The following is a 22,844-nucleotide window of genomic DNA, read 5'->3' as shown; positions in this document are numbered from 1 at the left end:
CGTACGCTGCAGGAATGACATTTAAGGTCTCAGCAAGCAGCTGTACCGTGTTGTCCCTAGACCAATGGGAGTCTTTCCTTTGTGGTAGAGGTGACATCATTTCTAGCCAATAGTAGCTCTTCTAGATGACATCCAGAGAAGAAAGAGCCCGCTGACAGAGAGAGAGAGAGAGAGAGAGAGAGAGAGAGAGAGAGAGAGAGAGAATCCTTAACCCTTTTAGCACCAGAGCTTCACCTTCCCTTCCCGTCTCCAGTAGCCCGACTGCGGTTAGAACAAAAACATTCAACATTACAGCGAAATAGCGGCCCACCATGCGTGCCGGTCTTATAACCTACTCTAAAACCAATCTCACCCTTCCCTACTATCTAGCCCTCCATTCTTCTATCAGCTTGCTGTCCAGTTCAAATTACACCACAATTCATGAACCCTGAAAATAGTGCGATATATTCAAATACAGAAGGCATCATTGTCAAGCCTATTCTGTCCTTTTTTTCCGGCAAATAGCCACTGCCACAGAGATAAACGTAGAGTGAGCTGCAGATTGGAAGTAATTGCTTTAGAATTCACCCACAGCAGGGAGAATTCTTTGGTTTATAGCTGTGGATTGAATTTGTGATTATTACCCTGACAGTTCAGGATTTTGGGGGGTTTTTTGCACCTTGAAGTTTAAAGTGACGAGACTGGGTTTTGAGACTACTCTTTATGCTGGTGCAGTGGTGCCCGTCTCTGCGCTCCCATTGGCTACTGAGCTGTGACGTCTGTGCCGGAGGATTAATTGCTCCTGCACCAGGGCTGCAGATTTATGAACAAATTATGCGCAGCTCATTACCGGGAACTTCAGAGTCCCAGGCATGATCAATTTGGTTAATCGTTCCTCTCATTTTTACAGCATTTTCCTGCTGCCGCCTGAAGTACATAGAACGTAGAACCTTACGGCACTGTACAGGCCCTTCAGCCCACAATGTTGTGCTGACTAACTAATCTATAATTAATCTTCTTTCCCGCTTACATAATCCATTTCCTATCACCCATGTGCCTAACTAAGTTTGTTAAATGCCCTTAGTGTATCTGCCTCTTCCACCACCCCTGGCAGGACATTCCATGCACCCACCACTTTGCGTAAAGGACTTACCTCTTACCTGCTCCCCATACTTTCCACCAATCATCTTAAACTTATGCCCCCTCCTATTAGCTATTTCCACCTTAGGGAAAAAAGTATCTGACTGTCCACTCTATCTACACCTTTTATCATTTTGTACACCTCTATCAAGTCATCTCTCATTCTTTTTCACTCCAAAGAGAAAAGTCCTAGCTTGCTCAACCTTACTTCATAAGACGCACCTTCTAGTCCAGGCAGCATCTTGGTAAATCTCCTCTGCACCCCCTGTAAAACTTCCACATTCTTCCCATAATGAGGTGACCAAAACTGAACATGATATTCCAAGTGTGGTATGGCAAGGGTTGCGACATTACTCCGTGACTCTTTTTTTGCCATTGTTTTTGAGCACCTCATCATCTCTTCGATGGTCCTCTCACTCCCACCTTGCTGTCTCATTTCCTTTTGACTGCCTCAGTTACTACCCCCTTGCACTTGCCCATGCCTCAGAAACCTGGGTTTGGGGTCAGGAATGCTACAAAAAAATCGTACATAAACCAGGGACCCATTTGGTGGGCGGATGTGGATTATGCGTGCCAATGATCTGTGTTGACAATTCATTTCTGAGGAACTGCAGCAAAGCCCATCCCTCAGATGAGAAAGTAAACCAAGAAAGTCATAAAGATGCTTTCATTCTTTAAGATGAAGTTCAAGATAATTCCCAGGTGTGCTGGGCAGCATTGGAATGGCATGTCCGTGCAGCGGTTAGTGTAACGCTATTACAGCACCAGTGACCCAGGCTCAATTCCGCTGCTGTCTGCAAGGAGTTTGGACGTTCTCCCCATGACCTCATGGGGTTTTTTTGGGTATCCGGTTTCCAAAGATCAGAATCAGCTTTAATATCACCAGCATATTTGCGAAATTTGTTAGCTTTGCAGCAGTAGTACTATACAATACATGATAAATAAAAGAGAAGCTGAATTACAGTAAATATATATATGTATGTTAAATAGTTAAGTAAGTAGTGCAAAATAGAAATAATAAAAATCTTGAGGTAAGTGTTCATGGGTTCAATGACCATTTAGAAATTGGAAGTCAGAGGTGAAGACGCTGTTCCCGAATCACTGAGTGTGTGCCTTCAGTCTTCAGTACCTCCTTCCTGATGGTAACAGTGAGAAGAGGGCATGTCCTGGTGGTGGGGATCCTTAATGATGGATGCCGCCATCCTGAGGCACCGCTCCTTGAAGATGGAGCTGATTAATTTTACAACTTGCAACTTACTTCGATGTACGAGTTAGTAGGTTAATTTGTCACACAGGTAGTCATTGCAGACTCATTGAATTGGGAGGTCCTGTTTCTGTGCTGTATCTCTAAATAATAATAAAAATAAATAAATTTGTCCCTCAGCCAACATAACATCAGAAACAATCTGCTGGAGGAACTCAGTGGGCTTAGCAGTTCTGGGGGTGCGGGGAGGAACTGGCAATGTTTTATGAGAATGGAGCAGATAGATGGCCGGAATAAGTAGTGGGAGAGGAGCCCAGCGTGATTAGTGGACTGAGGAGGGGTGGCTTATCTGCAGCTCCAGGTTCCAGCATTAGCACTCTTGTGTGTCTCAATGTCACTGTCACATTCTGGTTTCTGGGAATGTGCAAATTTCCTGCTTTACAGTTTGAGAGATGCAGAGGTTGCAAAGGCCCTCGTATATCCACATCTTTCTTTGATAAAGGACATAGCTTTCAGGAAAGGGGAATGTTTAAAGGCTAGTTTTTTTTTTAAGTGGGAATGGTCAGTGCCTGGAACATCCTGCTAAGGCAGCACTGAAAGCAGACAGTAACATTGAAGAGGCATTTGGACAAACATATGAACAGGCGGAGAATGGAGAGAGATATACACCAATTACAGGCAGATGGGATTGGTTAAAATTGTCACAGTTGGCACAAATACTTGTGGGTCTTATACCAGGTGATTTCTCTCCAATGTATTTTACCTGAGCTGTCAAAAATGGTGGTGAACCTGCTCATAGCTAAGCATTTCTCGTCTTCTCACAATAAAACTAATAGAATTGGAATTCTTCAGGGAGCAGGGGGGGCTCTGATCCAGCTTCTGACCCCATTAACTGTCCCGTCTCAGGTCAGTCAGGGTCGAAGGCAGCACCAGAAAGGTCACAACAAGAAAACCAGGTTTGTCATCTGTTTCCTGGTTACTGCTTAGGTCAATATTAATCTGTTCACGTTCCAGAGAATCACACCGTGCAATGTGTAAAGGCTGTTTGTATTGGTTAGAAAAGGTCACAACCTTCATTTCAACCAATACTGTGAGTGAAGAAAGCCAAACAGAATCATCTCTTAGAAATGTAAAAGTGCTTATTCTGGGCTCTGTGAATTTGACTTATTGAATTGTGCTAGGTAGTCTTTTTAATCCTAGTAGCACCCAGACATGTAACCAAGTACTTTATCTTAAAAGTAAAATTCTCATTTTTCTAATGGGGAGCCCTTTATATTTATCATGCAGTGTTGTAATTGATAGTCTTATTATCAGAGTGAGTTGCATCAGACTGTTAGAACTGTGAACCTTACGATCATAACAGGTGTCACAATCGTGTTAAAAGTAGGAGCTTTATTATCAGCATGGGGTGTAGCAGGCACTGTTATATCTGAGAGTTCTTACTATCAGTGCAGTGCAGCAGTGTTATTGCTGAGAGTCCTGCAGTAGAAGTGAGAACATTGGCCTAGTAGTGTGCCAATGGGATATGGCAGACATTTTAACTCTGTGGATGCAGGGAGTATTTGAATGGATACCTGCCTTTCATCATACGCTGGCAAGTGTGACTGGCTTGGTGGGCACCTTGGTCAGCATGAAGCAGAATCAGAATCAGGTTTATTATCACTGGCGTATGTCATGAAATTTGTTGTCTTGCTGCAGAAATACAGTGCAATACATAAATATATGACAAGTTACAATAAGAAATATATATAAAAGTAAATATGTAGTGCAAAAAGAGAGCTAAAGTAATGAGGTAGTGATCATGGGATCATGGACTGTTCGGAATTCTGATGGTAGAGGAATAGAAACTGTTCCTAAAACTCTGAATGTGAACATTCAGGCTCCTGTGCCTCCTCCCTGATGCTAGTAATGAGAAGAGGACATGTCCTGGGTGGTGGGTATCCTAATCATGTATACCACTTTCTTGATGCATCAGCATTTGAAGACATCCCTTATGGCGGGGATGGAACTGGTTGAGTTTACAACCCTCTGTAGCTTTTTCCGATCCTGTGCAGTGGCCCCTCCATGCCACACAGTGATGCAACCAGTTAGAATGCTCTCCATGGTACAGAGAACAGTTTGGCAGGAATGGCCTGAATTCGTGCTGAATGACTTTGAGCTACTGGGGATAGATATGTAATAGTCCATCTCCATCAGCTTGAAAAGTCAGTGTAGCCTCTTCCACCTAAACAAAAATGTGACCTTTGCCGATGTTGTTTGTCACTAATTCATCATTCAAGTGGGCACCTTTCTTCCTGGATTTTAGATAGTGAACACCATCAGGAGGTGAGGTTTTGTCAAACTGAATCCAGTGATATCTTCACATTAAGTCTAACCATTCAAACTTCCCACAAGTGAGTTTCTGTATTCTGAAGCAGGAATCTGACCACTTCCTTCAATCTCTCCACTAATCTCTCTTCCCCTTCCTGCTCTTCTCATCTCATCTCATCCCAACTCAGGACATCATCATTATCTCTATGTACTGTATGGTATGATGTAGGTGATCATGGTCTTTCCATGACCATGATTGTCCTTGGCAAATTTTTCTACGGAAGTGGTTTGCCATTGCCTTCTTCTGGGTAGTGTTTTTACAAGATGGGTGACCCCAACCATTATCAATACTCTTCAAAGATTGTCTGCCTGGTGTCAGTGGTCGCATAACCAGGTTTTGTGATATAGACCAGTTGCTCATACAACCTTCCACCACCAGCTCCCATGGCTTCACGTGACCCTAACTGGGAGGACAAGTAAATGCCATGCCTTGCCCAAGGGTGACTTGCAGGCTAGCAGAGGGAAGGAGCGCCTTATACCTCCTTTGGTACAGATGTATCTCTACCCTGTCATCCCAGGACTGTAGTGGTAATCAGAGCTCTTTCATTTACCCCCCCCCCCCAGGGCATTTAACAACAGTTGGATGTACTAAAATTTGGGTCTGGAACCTTTTTGCATGCAGGCAATACACTGTGGCTCTGTTACGTTTTTGTCATTCCACTTAACAAATCAGTGAAACAGAACAGCACTGCATAAGAACAAGCCCTTTGGCCCACAATGTCTGTGCTGAACACAGTGCCAAATTAAGCTCAATCTCTTCTGCCTGTGCATGACTCGTACTCCTTTAATTCCCTGCGTATCCATCTGTTTATCTAACAACCTCTCAAATGAGTACCTTTATTGTATCTGCTTCCACCACTACATTCAGGGTACCTACCACTCTCTGCATAGAGAATTTTGTCCCATGCATCTCACTTAGTCTTGCCCCCCCCCCCACCCCTACCACACAACTTAAATTCAAGTCCTCTAGAAATAATATTTACCCTGGACTGGTGCTTTAACTTGGAAGCTGTAGCTTAAATAGATAATGAGAATTTCTGAATTATTTGTTGTCTGTGCTGACACCCTTGTTCTTTACCAACTGTACTGAAGCAATGCATTGAAATGCAGCTGGTAAATCACATTCCAAAACCACCTTTAACATGTTTTATAGACTGGTTATTATGCTTCACCTTCCGCCATCTTTAGCTTGAACTTTGGCAATGCCAGCTACAAGGAGGGAAGTTTTTGTCTCAAATCAAACATAACTTTATGGCTGAGTATCGTCAATGAGGTGGTGGGGTGGAGATATGTCTCTACTGAAGGCACTCCTTTCCTCCGCTAACCTGCAGGTTGCTCTTGAGCATGGTGTAGCTCCTGCTTAGCCATCACCCCCCCCCCCCCCCCCCCCACTGGCTCAGGGTAATGTGAAGCCTTGGGAGCAGGTGGTGGATGGTTGTAGGTAGCTGGTGGATATCACAAATTCAGATTATGTGACCTTTGATGCCAGGCAATCTCTGAAAAGTATTGATAATGGGAGGAGTCACCCGCCTAGTAAAGACACTGCCCAGAAGAAGGCAATGGCAAACCACTTCTGTGAAAAATCTGCCAAGAACAGTCATGGTCACGGAAAGACCGCAATTCCTCACATCATTTGACAAGACACAAAGCGAATGAGCAATCATGAATAGTCCAAAAGGAAGAGGGTATAATTACACCTGTTTGTGGGATGAAAGACCAGTAATGTACCTTTTAGGAGAGATTAGAGTTAGGTACTGAATGAGGACAGTTGCAAGTAATACAGGAAATTTTTAATACAATTTTGAGCCTAATGGGCACATCATAGATTATTGCAGAAAGTGCTGCTGGAGTACAGCAGAGCTCAGGCATAAAGAACACGAGCTACTTACATTTCAGTGAGTGACTCACCACTGATGCATCAAAAACATTTCCCATAAACCGTACACTACCAGTAGTGCCATTATGCACGTTCTATTAACAGGTTATTGATCTTTGTGCTGTTTTCAGAGGGCAATTCACTGGAGCAGAAGGGTGATAAGAGAAAACTATGTCCATTGGTAAAATAATCTGCAAGTGTCAGGAAGGTTTTGTTAATGCAGCACCTCAAGTTCTTGCTGCTTCCCTGGTGCTCCTGGTCCTCAGTCCCATGTCTTGTTCCCAGCTGTGCCCCAGTTCTTGCATCCATCTCATTCACCCTGGCTCCCTATTTTCTTCCTCCACATCTCAGCTCACCCCCCCCCCCAACACCACCATGTTCATTTGCCACTGCATCTTTGCCCTCCACCATCCACACTGACTCTACACCTATGCTCAAGACCAAAAAACATGGGAGCAAAATTAGGTCATTTGGTCCATTGAGTCTGCTCCACAATTTGATTATGGCTGATTTATTGTCACTCTTGCCCTATTCTCCTGTCTCTCCTAGTAACTTTTGACACCCTTACTAATCAAGAACCTATCAATTTCTGCTTTAACTATACCCAGCAACTTGGCATCCACAGCCATCTGTGAATTCCACAGGCTCACCACCCTCAGGATAAAGAAATTCCTCCTGATCTCTGTTCTAAAAGAACATCCTTCTATTCTGAAGCTGTGCCCTTTGGTCCTAAATTCTCCCATGTTTTGAAACATCCACTCTGTCTGGGCCAGGAGTTTGCAACCTGACGTCCACTGACCCCTTAGTTAATGGTAGAGTTCTATGGCATACAACCCATTCCCACCTCTTCAGTACCATATATTTACTCAGTTTTTCAGCCTTTGCCTCATCTCCAGAGTCCATGCTGCTTCCTGTATCCTTACTTCCCATGCTGTCCCCATACACTTGCTCCTCAACCACATGCTTGTGCTGACCCTCTGCCCCCCTCCACATGTTTATACTCCTTTATGTCTCATGTTGTCTTTCTGCTACCTTCCACCCCTGACTGTTGCTAACTCCAGATTATCTTGGTTACCCCACCCCAACCCCCATGTTATTCCCTGCTTCATGCTCTTCTTCCCACAATTTCTTGCTCCTGACCCCACCCTATGTTCTTGTTGCCCACCACCCCGTGGCTTCCCACCACGTGGCTTCCTGGTGCCTCTTGCTGCCATCTGAAATGCCCATCCTCTCCTGCAGAGTGGATGAATTAGCTGGAGGCAAATTCAAGAAGGTTCAGAATCGATAGATAATCCCGGTTGATTGGTTTGCTCTACGTAAGATAAAGATTTATTTATTTGAGAGGACATCAAAACATATAGTAAAATGTGGCATTTGTGTTAAAAACCAAGGCTGTGCTGGGGGGCAGCCCACAATGTTCAACACAACATGTTCAATGCAAAGGTAACAAACAAGATAAGACAACAACAGGAAAGCAAGCTTCTTTGTCACCCTCCCACTCACTTACACACAGAAAGGGGCCTCCAATCCTGGCAGTCATTGGCTTTAGACATTGGGCCTCCAATCTTTAGACCCTGGCCCAGATTCGCAGACATTGGGTCATCCATCCTCCAGACATGCCAATTGAGAGGCTTCAACCTAAGGTCCTTGACCTCTGGACTTGCCAACTTTGGTCTTTGACCTTTGGGCTTTGCCGACTTCTGGGTTTCGACCCCAGGACTTGCCAATCATGGAACTTTGACCTCTGGTTCTTGACTTCCAGACTCACTGACCTCTGGCTATTGACCCCAGAGATTTGATAATTATGGGACCTCGTAACATCTCACATCCACCCATGTTTAAATCTGGGTATAACATTAGTAAAGTGCTGTGTGGTTGATCACTTTTCAGTATTTGAAAAGAACTTGTTGAGTGGTGGGGGAGATTAGCACTGTGACCTCTGTAGTTGGATAAGGAGAAGTGGACGGTCAGATACCTGGCTACATGTTGGACCAACTTATATCACCATACCATATTGGACACCGCAGTCGTACCATCCCACTTGCTGTGTCACCATAGATTCTAGCAAGTTTCTGTAGATGTACTGTGGAGAGCATCCTGACTGGTTCCATCACCTTCTGGTATTGAAGGGCCACCGCAGAGGATTGAAATAAAGCTACAGAGGGACGTAAACTCAGCCAGCTCCATCGAAGACATCTTCAAAAGGCCATGGCTCAAGAAGGCAGCATCCATCACTAAGGACCCACACCATCCAGAACATACACCCCTTCTCATTACTGCCATCAGAGAGGAGACACAGGAGCCTGAAGATACACATTTTAAGAAATGCTTCTTCCCCTCTGCCATGAGATTTTTGAACAGACCATGAACACTACCTCACTTTTTGCCCCTTTTTCACTACTTATTTATATATATATTTCTTATTGTAACTTATAGTAATTTTTTAGGTATGGCACTGTGTTCCTTCCGCAAAACGCATCTTTCACAGCATATGACAGTGATATTGAACTGGTCCTGATTGTGCAGTAGTATTTGTGGATCCCGCGAAGAATGCACATCCGTCAATACAGAACATAAAACAAGTTCAGAGAGACAAGGGACCTCTGATGTTGAAACCTGGAGCAGCAAACAAGAAGCTGGAGGAAGTCAGGTGGGTCAGGCAGCATCTCAGAGAGCAATGGACAGTCAACGTTTTGGGTCCAGACCCTTCATTTGGATGTATGAAGGGTCTTAATCTGAAATGTCACCTGTTCATTTCCCTCCAGAGAGGCAGCCTGCCTCACTGAGTCATCCTTGGTCCCCAGGGAGCTGCCTGCAAAGACACAGCATCTCCTGCCTTAGGTGGAAATCTGACTAAATTCACCTGCATAATTACTCACTGTGAGGCTCAGGCACGAAGGAGGCTGGAATGGATGAGGGAGTGGAAAATTGACGAGATGATAAAGAAACATCTTTCTCCTTTAATTTGTTTGCAGCCTGCAACTTGCTCCTGGCAGTACATTCCATTCCATGCATTATGCAGTAAAGTATTAGATGCAATATTATTTTTAACATTGTAGTTTAAAGTAAAAACATGACAAAACTGCAGTTATTGGCGAGAAGCCAAAGCGGTCATTCAGCTTTAGAATGATGTTGAATTCCGTGCCTGTTCCTTAATAGAATGTGCTGACTCTGTGGGGTTTGCTTCCCTCTTCCTGTGTACAGTGTTGGTACGTGTAGTGTACACATCGCAAGTCACCATGGCCTGTATGCTTTACAGTAACTTCCTGCTAGGGTCAGACAGAGATCTTGCTTTGTGTATGTATCTCTTTCTCTTGTAGAATACACAGACACATGTAGATAAACAAACACACACATATAAATGCATCTGTAGCTGTACATTTGCATTACACCTGTATATACTGTACTTCGTAAATATATATAGATTGGTGCCTAAGACCTTTGCACAGTACTGTATGTTATGTCTTTCCAATTACAAAACAACACTTAATAGTACTGAGCTAATATAAGGCTAAGTAATCTTATTTCTGTTTCCCAACCACCTTCCTATTTTAACCAATAAACAGTAATGCACAAACATCCTAGGCAAATAATAAACACAGGAAATTCTGCAGATGCTGGAAACTCAAAGCAATATGTGTGACCCTAATGATATATATCTATATCTGTGTGTAGATATAGATGTATGCCTAAGACTTCAGCACAGTACTGTAATATATGAGTCCGTTACGCATCATTTTCCACAATTCAGTGCAATTTGCCAAAGAATGCTCAGTTCTACATCTTCAAGCTCAGTTACCAAGGCACTTGAGCATTTTCTTGCCCGTTTCTCACCCTGTGCCTTGCTGTATTTTAGTGGTGGCGGTGAGCAAGGTGGAGATGAGGTGTGTGCAAAGGAGAGACAGGAAGCTGCCCGCTGAAAGCTTGCAGTGAAGCGCATTGTGAGGAGATGCAGCTGAGCCAGACATTACCTCATCTTCCTGTAGCCTCGCAGGCACCGTGCAGCGGGGGAGGGGCAGGGAGAGAGCTGCATGAATCCAGCCTGCGTCAGGTGCCCGGGTGTTAATGAAAACTCATCTCATTCAATCGACGTGATTAATATTCCAATCAGCAGAAAACTCAATAATACACTCTCTACATTATTCAACGCTATTTTTCCTCCGGAATTTATGTTAAGTGTTTCTTAAAATATTTGCTATAAATGAAAAATGTAAATAAGCAGTTATAAATAAGCAAGGAACAAAGAATGAAGCAGAGAGAGAGATTTCAAACATTTAAAGTAAATTGATTGTTGTCCTGCTGTAATGTTTGTTGCAAGACAGGAATATAGTTTCTTTCCTGTTTCCTTTGGCCTATCCCTTCTGTTCCTTCCTAGTGGGCTCCATGATAGCATAGTGGTTGGTGCGACACGATTACAGCTTGGAGCAGTCCAGAGTTTAAAGTTCAATTCTGGCACCATCTGTAAGGAGTCTGTACGTTCTCCCTGTGAACTGAATGGATTTCTTCTGGGTGCTCCAGTTTCCTCTCACAGTTTCAAGACCTATCAATTAGTAGGTTAATTGGTCATCGTAGCTTGTCCTATCTTGACTACATCTCTTCCCACCATGTCTCCTGTAAAAATGCTGTTTCCTTCTCTCAGTTCCTTCAGCTTCACTGCATCTGTTCCTAGGATGAGGCTTTCCTTTCCAGGACATCAGAGATGTCCTCCTTCTTCAAAGAATGGGGGTTCCCTTCCTCCACCATTAATTCTGCCCTCACCTACACCTCCTCTATTTCCCCAACATCCACAGTAACCCCATCTTCCTGCCGCCTTAACACTGACAGAGTTCCTCTTGTCCTTATCTACCACCTCATGAGTCTCCGCATCCAACATTAGGGTTCTTCTCAACTTCTGCCACCTCCAAAGAGATCCTACCACAAAACACATGTTTATCTCCCCCACCACCCCCAACTCTTCACTGTCCACAGGGATCCATGATTCCCTTGTCCATTCATCCTTCCCTACTAATCTCCCTTCAGGTATTTATCCCTACAAGAGGATAAAATGCTAAACCTACCCATTTACCTCCACCCTTACCTTCATTCAGGGTCCCAAACATTCCTCCCGGGTGTAGTAACATTTCCTCTGTGAATCTGCTGGGGACGTCTGATGTATCTGGTGCTCCCGATGCGGCCAACTCTACATTAGGGAGACTTGTCATAAATTGGAGGACCACTTTGTCGAGCTCCTCTATCCATTTGTAAGAAGTAGAGCTTTCTGGTGGTCAAGCATTTTAATTCTGATTCCCAATCCCATTCTGGCATGTTGGTCTATGGCTTCCTTTTGTGCCATGATGGGGCAACTCTCAGGGTAGAGGAATAACACCTCATATTCTGTCTGGGTAATAAACAATAGACAATAGGTGCAGGAGTAGGCCATTCGGCCCTTTGAGCCAGCACCACCATTCAATGTGATTATGCCTGATCATCCACAATCAGTACCCCGTTCCTGCCTTCTCCCCATATCCCTTGACTCCGCCATCTTTAAGAGCTCTATCTAACTCTTTCTTGAAAGCATCCAGAGAATTAGCCTCCACTGCCTCCTGAGGGTCCACTCTCCTCTCCTATCAGATTCCTCCCTCTCTAGCCCTTTACATCTTCACCCACCTGGCTTCATCTATCACCTTCTAACTGTCCTCTTTCCCCTCCCCCCTCCCCAAAACACCTTTTTATTCTGGCTCCCCTTCCTTTCCACTCCTGAAGAAGTGTCTCAGCTTGAAACATTGACTGTTTATTAATTTCTACTGACCCGCTGGGTTCCTCCAACTTTCTGCGTCCGTGGCTTTGGATTTCCAGCATGTGCAGAATTTCTTGTATCTTGTGATTAGCCTAAGTCTGAATAGTTGGGTTGCTGAGCAGAGCCTGTTCCGGACTGAATCTGTAAATAAATACATAAAATAAAGAAGTTACCCTTCAACAAGATCACTAAAATAGTCCTTATCATTGTTTATGGAAGTTTATGGAAATTAGGTACTCAGTTTGTCTGCCTTACAATAGAGGCAGCACTTTGAAAATATTTTGTTGACTGAATGGGCGCATTCAAATAAAAGCTTCTTTCAGCAGTCACCATCTCAGTGCTGTCAGAGGCACTTCATGGGACTCTGATTAGGGAATAACATTCCTCTATACCCTTAACTAACAGGTTCTGGTCCCACCTCCCATATGTTTCCATTAGCTATGAATTAGAGCGGTGTTTTATATGGTAATGAATGGCTGAATTGAAACCGCACATCATTAATCAGGGCATGTAATTATCAGTATTGTGTTCTCTTATTTAGGCTTGCCCCTGATTGTGAAGAGCATCGGCAGAGGCAAGCTGATAAACAATTAATTAGAGTTTACAATTAAAAGCACCAGGAATATTAAAGCTGCTCAAATATGTTACCGGGGAGGTAGCAGTTAATAGCATCAGCCAGAGATCATTAAACGCTGATCCTTTCAAACCAGGACAGTTTAAAAGGGTGGATGGGGTGGGGGGGGGGGGTTCTGCAGTTGTAAATTCACAGTTCTGTCCTGCCTCACAGCCTGGGTGGGCATGTCACAAAAATGATACAGAGCTGGTTGATGGTGATGCACAGAGGCAGCAGGGGCTTTGGGAAGATAAGTGAAAGGGCAAGGACGTGGAATAGAGTGTGAAGTCATCCATGTCAACATAGAATATAAAAAATGTATTAAGAGGTGAGAGACTGAAAGGGGAGATGTTCTGAAGGATCTCCGTGTCCTTGTACATGAAAATTGCCTTGTTGTACAGAAACCAAGCAGGCATCCTTGTTCCTGCACTATGTACAGATCCATACAACTGTACATTACGTCTAGATCCTCCCAGGTTACAGCAGGGTTCCATGTTAACTGTTTGTAATCTGAACAGTTTGCATGTTGGAAGTATAACCACAAACTGAGTTCCTGGACTCCAGAAGATAAGACCATAAAACATAGGAGCAGTATTAGACCATTTGGCCCATTGAGTCTAATTCACCATTCAATCCTGGCTAATTTATTTTCCTTCTCAACCCCATTCTCCCGTCTTGTCCCTATAATCTTTGACACTTACTTATCAAGAACCTATCAACTTTAAATCACTTTAAATGATTTGGCCTCCACAGACATCTGTGGCAATGAATTCCAGAGATTCACCAGCCTCCTGGTTCTTGGCAAATCTTTCTACAAAACTGTTTTGCCATTGCCTTCTTCTGGGCAGTGTCTTTACATGACCGGAGATCCCAGCCATTTATCAATATTCTTCAGAGATTGTCTGCCTGGCGTCAGTGGTCGCATAACCAGCTACTGAAATGCATGGCTTCCCGTGACCCTGATCAGGGTGGGGGGGGGATGTGGTGTGGGTCCAAGAGTGACTTCCAGGGTAGCAGAGGGAAGAAGCACATTACATCTCCTTTGGTAGAGATGTACCTCCACCCACCACTTTTTGGTGCGGACACAGTGAGCCAAGTTGCCTGCTTTTGTCCTGTTTGACCCTAAAACCCAGCAGGGCAAATGGAACTCAGCTGCTCTCAGCACTGTGGAATGCCAGTAAAATTTTCTCCATGTTGCTGCTCTCTTTAAAGTATGGGGTTGCTTCTTTTCACTGATCCACTTATGCTTTATCTGGACTTTTGCCAAGTTCGATCAATCCTGACCCGCGGGCAGCAGTCTGAAAGGGTTTGAGCGTGACGTCACACAGAATAATGGATAAAATGTCAGTGCCCATGGCTATTTCCATCCTGCTCCCAAGGCAGGTGTCACCAGTGACTACAGTGGTGATGTCTGTATTGTAGCATCTGGCCACACTATATAAATGGGGAGTAATACACACACTATGTTGGAGGTGCTCAGCAAGTCAGGCAGCATCTAAGGTTGGGAATAAAGAGTTGACATTTTGGGCCAAGACCCTTCATCAGGACGGAGATTTCCAGCATCTGCAGTACCGTTTCGATGTGTGTGTGTTTATGTGTGTATGGCACTAGGAACTTAAGTAATACCAGGCATCATTTTATAAATAATTTTATTATTCAGAAACCGTCCTTCTACCATTGGCTTCCCCCGAGCTGGCCTTGCACAGCTGGCTGTCGGCCAAAAGTAAGGCTGCTGGGAAGATTAGTTTTTAGTGAAAAATAGCAGCAATCAGCCCTGACCTGGCACTTTCAACCACATTGCACCTTTAATGTAATAAAGTCTCCCAAAGGAGCACAATCAGACAAAATACTGAGCCAAGGGGCAGTGACCAACAGCCTAGGCAAAGAGGTAGCTTGAAGTAGTTTCTTGAATGAGGAAAGAAAGGTGGAAGCGGAAACGTGTTGAATTCCAAGTCCTAGGAAAAAAGCAGAGCAGTTTATCAGAGGGTTGCAGGAATTGGTTGCATTAGAAGGCAGAGGTGGAGAAATGCTTCCTCGGAGAGCTGGAGGACGCTGTGCTATTAAAGTGGGGTAAATCTTAGACCAGGGGTGTCAAACTCATTTTAGGTCACAGGCCGGATTGGGCAAAATGCAGCTTCATGCGGGCTGGATCAGTCGGGCGCGTGCGAACGCAGCTTTCATTGCCTCCGTTTTTTCAGCCTGTTCTCATGTGTCTCAGTCTCTGCTATAACTACAAAGTGTTTCACTTCACAAATTCCGTTTCTTATGAAGAAGACTGCTGAGCAAGCATTATTTTTATGATTGGTATTAACTTACAATCATAGGCTTCATATCGCTGGGCCATTAATAATTAAAATAATAGATCTATCTAAAATGATCTCGCGGGCCGGATATAATTATACGCCGGGCCGGATATGGCCCGCGGGCCTTGAGTTTGACACCTATGTCTTAGACCAAGGGTTCCCAGCCTTTTCAATGCCATGGACCCCTACCATTAACTGAGGGGCCCATGGATCTTGACTTTGAGGGATTTGTATACAGGATGACAGTTTTAAAACTGAGCTGAGTGACTTGCTTTCAGTCCTATGCTTGGGGCAGCACGGTAGTGTAGAGGTTAGCGTAATGCTGTTACAGTGTCAGTGAGCTGGGTTTATTCTGCCACTGTCTGAAATGAGTTTGTATGTTTTCTCCTTGACTGCATGGGTTTCCTCCGGGTGTTCCATCTTCCTCCCACCTTCTAAAGACGTTCGGGTCGGTAATTGGTCACATGGGTGTATTTGGGCCAGAAATGCTACCATACTGCGTCTTTAAGTAAAACATAAAACAATTCCAGCACTGAACTAAAACACAAAAATCTGAAACTACTTAGCAGGACAAGCACCATCCGCATTATAAACTTTTATTTTTATTTTGTTATTTTTCCTGCCCCTGAAATATTTTGCCTTTGAAGTTTCTTAGTGGATTTGTTTAGTTCCCAGTCGGTTTCTAGGACAGAAGCACTTGCCAATATACTCCCAGTTGTGTTGCAATGAGATTTACGCTGGAGGGTTAGTGCTACCAACCTAATGTATTTTTAAACCATTTCCCCCATCCCTTTCTGTTTCACCTATTTGCTCCTGCCCTCTCTAGAAAATGTCAACTCCAGTTTGAGTTAGGTCTGTAAGAAGAGACCAGAGGGAATGAACTGGGTTGACTGTCTCCTTTCAGTAATTATTACTTTGCCTAACTCCATGATGACTTTACAAATGTAGTTTTGGTATGATTTTATATTCATGATACATGTAATACTTAGAACATAAAATGTTACTGCACAATACAGGCTCTTCAGCCCACAATATTGTACTGACCTATTACCCTACTCTAAGGTCAGTCTAACCCTTCCCTCCTACATAGCCTTCTATTTCTCTATCATCATTTTGCCTATCTAAGAGCTTATTAAGTGTCCGTAATGTTAATGCCTCTGTCACCATCCCTGGTGACATGGCGTTCCATGTACTCACTAACCTCTGTGTAAAAAACCTTATCTTTAACATCTCCACTATACTTTCTTCCAATCACCTTAAAACTATGCTCCCCCCCCCCCACCCCCACTTCCCCATTAGCCATTTCCACCCTGGGAAGAAAAGCCACTGGCTATCCGATCGATCTCTTCTTGTACCCCTCTATAAGTCACCTCTCATCCTCCTTCACTCCAGAGAGAAAAGCCCTCTCCCACTGTTGGCTTGCCCTTGCCCCTGTCCTGTTTCTACCTTATTTTGTCTTTCTTTTGTTTAACTAGCCGTTCTCCCACACACCATTTCTCTCTCTCGCTCTTTGTCTTCCTCTCTGTGGGTCCTGCAGTTTGAAACCTTACCTTTTAACCAGGAACCCTCGGGAATCACAAGGAGCAAAAGAGCGGAGTATAAATACAAGATTACATCATCCGCGGACCTGCATCTGCACCAGTGCCTGTGTATTTGCAGTCACACAGTAGCAGACACACATCAAATTAACACAAGGAATCAAAAGCAATTTCACACAGGCAAACCCTCCAGGGTCAGCTGGTAAATCAGGAGCAAATAGAGAGTGAGTTTGGAAAAAAACTATCATTGGGATCATGCTGGAGTGAATTATATGAACATCTTAAGCATAAATATAGAACATTACAGCACAAGTACAGGGCCTTTGGTCCATGATATTGTGCTGACCTTTTAACCTACTTTAAGACCAATCTAACCCTCCATTTCTCAATCATCCATGTGGCTATCTAACAGTCTTTTAAATGTCCCTAATTTGCCACCACTCCTGGCAGGGCGTTCCGTGCACCCACCATTGTCTGTGTAAAGAACTTATCTCTGACATCCCCCCTATACTTTCCTTCAATCACCATAAAATTATGCCTCCCTTCTATTGGGCATTTCAGCCCTGGGAAAAGGTCCCTGGTTACTCACTCGATCTCTGCCTTTTGTCATCTTGTACACCTCTATCAAATGACCTCCCATCCTTCATAACTTTGGCATTTATATGAATCTCCCACTAAACCTCAGTCACAAACGCAGCACTGTCCTCATTTCACCACCATCTCATATTCCACACCTCTCGTCATAATATAGTGTAATTCAGCACATTTATTCTGTGAAACACATGCTTCATCATACCGCCCGATGTACCATGTCTCCACTTACACTGTAGCCTCTGTTCCTGCTACTGTCTGTAGAGTTTGTATGTTCTCCCCATGGCTGCTTGGGTCTCCTGTTTCCTCCCACGGTCCAAAGACGTACCAGTTGGGAGGTTAATTGGTCATTGTAAATTGCCCTGTGATTAAGCCAGGGTTAAACTGGGGGTTGCTGGGTGATGCAGATCGAAGGGCCAGGAAGGCCTATTCCACGCTATATCTCAATAAATTAACAAACAAAACAAACAACTAAATAAATATTTAAAAAGCCACGCTTGTTGTGACAAGCACAGATGTAATACTACATGGCTAATTCAGATGAGATAATTGAACAAATATTGTCCATGAGACACACTCTCTTGTTCCCACAAAAGCTAGTTCATGATCTAATTTCCCTGAGGTCGAAGAAAGATAGCTTCCACTGAGGTGCTCTTTTTTGAGAATATTCTTTGTTACTTGTGATTACTAGGTTGAACAGTTTTCGGCAGTTTAAAATCAGCAGTTTAAACATGTCACAGATACTGGGGAATATTCATCTCTCTCTGCCCTTTTTCAGCTTGTTATATAGGAACTATACAAGGCCTTTCTATAAATGCTAATAACCCATGGGGTTGTCACCTCCTCCTGTATCTGACTCACAAAGAAGTGCTGAGGGACCTTTAGTAACATTGACACACATATTACATGATTGTGTGAGCTTCCTGTGCATTAATTGGGTGCTAGGTTTCCTAACTTACAGTAGTGAGTACAACACAAATGTACTCCATTGGCTCTTAAGCATTTAGGGATAACCTCCGATCATTAAAAACAGTATCTTTTGAAATTTGAGTTGATGTGTATTGCGTTTAACATCAGAGAATTAAGAGTAGGTTTTGGTTTGACAATGCACAATTTGGTAGCTTCAGTCCTTTAATTTCAGTCGCATTTGTTTCCAAAACAAAAACTGGTAAAATAATGGTTGCCACCATGAGAAGGTACCAGAGCATTAGTATTGGAATATAGGTATCTGGAAGCCTGAAGCCTTTCCAGCTATGAGGAATTATTGAATATCAGAAATGCCTAATGTCAGACTAATTTAAAGAACCTCAGTGGAAGTTAGATAAAATTTGGAGATTACCATGTCCAGTTCAGGCATTTGGCGATCTTGATGTTTACTTGATGTAGAAAATCTAGAATACATGACGTACCCACTTTTGGGAGTCTCTCAATGTTTGTGTATACAATGCCTATCCACTTCAGGCAGTCATCTGCAGTGCAGTTCGAGGTAATTGTCCAGGAGCTCTGAGCAGTAAGAAATCTTTGGGACATGTTGGTACAATTTACTGCGTCAAACACATGTTCCAATCCAGATTCTGGGATGTGTTGGGGAAAATGAAACATCAGAGGCAAAAGAGATGCCAGTTATTGATTTTGCTAACATCCATTTTTTCTAATTCCTCCAGTTTTCAAAGGACAAATATATCCTGGATTCCAGCCCTGAGAAGTTGCACAAGGAGTTGGAGGAGGAGCTGAAACTGAGCAGCACAGACCTACGGAGTCACGCCTGGTACCATGGGCGTATCCCACGTGAGGTAATGGAAAACTGGCACTTCACATTGTTTCTCAGTTAACAAGGGAGGAAGGCTGGGGAGGGGGTGTTTGAGAAAGAGGTTATCAACATAAGCCTTGCATTATGTATTGGAATAAACAGCATATTAGGAACATTTTCCCAAGTGTGCTACGTACATTGCAAACTGTACTATTAAAGGGTATGGCCATGTGTAAATACGACTGTGATGTAAAGGTGTTATAGTTATGTTGTATCGGTAGAAGTTTTTTTTATTGAGGTGCAGCAAAGAAGTGACTCTTCAAGTTCTTTGACCCATGCTGCACAACAATCCTCCAATTTAACCCTAGCCTAATCACAGGACAATTTACAAGACCAATTAATTTACCAACCAGTACCTCTTTGAACTGTGGGAGGAAGCCAGAGCGCCCAGAGGAAACCCGCGCGGTCACAGAGAGAACGGATCAACCCCTTATAGACAGCGATGGGAATTGAACCCATGGCGCCGGTACTGCGAAGTTGTTGCACTAACTACTACGCTACCGTGCCGCCCCAAGGTGGAATCATCATGCTGTTTATTGGGCACAATATTCCTCAAATGCTCCAAATAGAAAATCCCGAAGGCTCCGAAATCCCAAATCCCAAAGGCACAAATGCTTTGTGTCAATTGCACAATACAAAGTTAGTGCGGAGAAAAAACCATCCCCTTCCTTTCTTGTCATTGTTTGGAGAACTGCCAATCACTGAATGCTCTGCCTCCCTCTGTGGAGCAGATATGGTTGCAGGAGTGGATGCCAAAGTTAACACTGAAGTATAACAGCCAGCAGATATTGTGAATTTTTAGATTATAATTAGATTATAACAATCACTGATACATTTTTATTGCTTTTTAAAGATTGCTTGGGAGTTTGGCTTGCTCTGAAATCCCTGGCATTTTAATTTTGTTTGCTGGTACCCAAGGGAAATGAGTTTATTTCCCTTACGTACCAGCAAACAACATTAAAACAACATTTGAAAACCTGCCTATTAACTCCTGGGTATTTATGTGGCATGCTGGTATGCACAGCAAACTTACAAACTAAAAACTATTTTAATTCTGTCAAAAGGTTTCCAATTTTAGTTTATTGACGTGAAATCAGTGCAATATTTTACCCTCTTATTAGCTCAGATCTTCTCCAGGATCTTTGCCTGGATTTTCTGTCCAGATTGGGTGACTGACGCTCTGCGGCCAGTCGTCCACAGTATTATCTTGTGTGAGGTTCACTGCTGAACCTGAGCAATAGGCTTCAGCAAATAATCTACAGAAGAGATGGTTTTTTTGTTCCTCTCTTTAGCAATATATAATAGCAGAATAGGAAAATATTTTAGAGTCTTTGAAGAAATTTTTGGAAAATGAAGTGACTTCATCAGTGGAAATGAATCTAATAGTTGTCTTCAGCTGTATTTTGGACAAACGTAAGAATGGTTAACATGGATATTTCTCTGGCTCCACTTCCACAGTAAGTTGGCTATTACCTCTCATAAAGTTGTGGACCAAAGAATGCATGTTTTGTGCCTTATGTTTAGACATTTACATTGAAGTCATCAAAGCCCGTGGTTCAGTCACTGTTTCAAGGTGTTTGTGGGAGCACTTGACAAAGAAAACAGACAGTCAGTTGCCAGAAATGAATCTGATTTGAAAGCAAATTGAAATGTCAAGGTGATAGCTCCCCCATGTATTTCCATGAATAAGAATTGAGTGATCAAGAGATACAGTCACCTACAGTAAAAGCTGAGAAAATGGCTACAATATATCTTCTGCTTTTTCCTCTTTGCAGGAAAAAGACCTGACATTTTTACTGCTATAAACATTAGAGATGTAAATATACACCACAGCACAGTTGGTTGTGCAGCTGATACATAGACTGTAGCTTCTCGGTGTCAACCGCAGCATGCCATTTATGTCACCACATCTTTTCTTCTGAAGACTTTATGCTTGGCTCGGTGAGGTGAAGAATATTTGGTGGTCTTTGTTTTCAGGTGTGCTCAGTGACATGACTGGCAGATCAGGCCTTGCAGTCAGAAGCACAGTGAATCACTTTTCACTTGGCTTCGCCAGGTGCCTCAGCTGCAGCCCCAGAGGCCACACAGATGGCTGGGAAGTGATATTGTTTCACCTTGGCTAATTTTGAAGGGTGACACTCCTAACGGGTGAGAAACCGTCGGTCAGTGTTTGGGATCGCTGATCTCGCTGATTAAAGTATCGAGCAAGATTGAAATCAACGAGGACGAGAGTGGAAGGCGAGCGGGTGTCCAGTGTCATCTGCCTGCGTTTGACCGGTCTCCCTTCTCCCTCTCCTTACTGATGCCAGAGGAAGGTGCAGGAGTCTTGGGTCTCGGACGAGGTTTGATTGGCAACGTTTGTGGATTGGACTCATTTTTAGAGGACTCTGCACTTCATGTTGTATGTGTTTCTGGTTCCTGGTTACACCATTTTTATTGCTATTGTGGGTGATTTTGTTTGCGACTCTTTGACACAGACAGGCCTGCAGTTAACGGGCGACACAGTGCTGAATTGAAATAAACTGAACTGAACTACACTGAGCATTCCTAGACTGCTTCAAGGATTCTGTAGTTCGATCTTCAATGCTCTGTTATTAACTCGTTTTTTTGCCAGTTGAGTGACTAGTTTTTTTTTGTGTGTTGGGTGTTTGTTGCTTTCTTTGAAGGGGTTCCATGGTGTTTCCTTGTTTCGTGGCTGCCTGTGGGAGGACAAATCTTGGGGTTGTACACTGCATACATACTTTGATAATAAACGTACATTGACTTTGAGGAACATAATGTGATTTTATCCAAGGTACAGTCCATGAATGTCAGGGCCAATGTCAGTATAGTATAGACTTCAGATGGCCTGGGATTCCTCATTTAAAGATTTATTTGTCACATGCACATTGAAGCATTCAGTGAAATATATCAAATCAGTGAGGCTGTACTTGTTGCAGTCATGGGGCAGCCCCACACTTCCAGCATGCTTGCAACTTTCTTTGGAATGTGAGAGGAAACCAGAGCACCCGGAGGAAACCCACATGATCATGGGGAGAACATACAGACTCCTCACAGACAGCGGCGGGAATCGAACCCCAATCTGTGATTGTTGGTGCTGTGAAGCAATGTGCTAACGCCTACATTACCCTGCCGCTTCAGTATCTGAGTGACTAAGAATCTGTCTAGGAAACGGATGCTGACGGATTGGCCATCAGCCCATCTCGAGGTACGGCAACTGCTCTGCACGTGACTGTGAGAAACTGCAATGTTGTGAACACAGCTCAGCACATCACCGAAACCAGGCTCCCCTCTGTTTACCCTGTCTACTCTCCTTGCTGCTTTGGCAAAGCCTAATGAAAGACACCACTCACCACGGACAGTCTCCCTTCTCCCCCCCCCTCCCATCGGGGAGGAGAGATAAAAGCCTGCAAGTTCGTACTATGAAGCTCAAAGATGGCACCTACTATAAGACTATTTAATGTTTCCCTTATATGATAAGATGCACTCTTGACCTCACAATCCACCTCATTGTGACCTGCCCTTTCTAACTCACACTTTATTTGGCACTCTGTTATTTTATCTCAATGTTTGGATGTAATTAATTGATCGGTATAGACAGTATGCAAGATCAATTTTTCACTTTATTGTGAAAATCTAATTGA

General features: G+C 43.5%; 1 protein-coding gene across 3 annotated transcripts in view; it reads left to right on the top strand.

Annotated features, from left to right (window-relative positions):
• The window catches only part of LOC132407362 (SH2 domain-containing protein 3C-like), a 286,124-nt gene that overhangs the window by 240,774 nt on the left and 22,506 nt on the right, over window positions 1–22,844 (top strand). For all 3 annotated transcript variants that reach the window (XM_059993734.1, XM_059993735.1, XM_059993736.1), the window contains one exon: window positions 19,055–19,183. In XM_059993734.1, the coding sequence (XP_059849717.1) occupies window positions 19,055–19,183 (129 nt within the window). The remainder of the gene's footprint in view (window positions 1–19,054; window positions 19,184–22,844) is intronic.

Source organism: Hypanus sabinus, chromosome 18, assembly GCF_030144855.1.
Source record: "Hypanus sabinus isolate sHypSab1 chromosome 18, sHypSab1.hap1, whole genome shotgun sequence".
Taxonomy (NCBI): domain Eukaryota; kingdom Metazoa; phylum Chordata; class Chondrichthyes; order Myliobatiformes; family Dasyatidae; genus Hypanus; species Hypanus sabinus.
The sequence above is the reverse complement of the archived record's forward strand: the minus strand, read 5'-3'. Positions and strand labels throughout refer to the sequence as shown.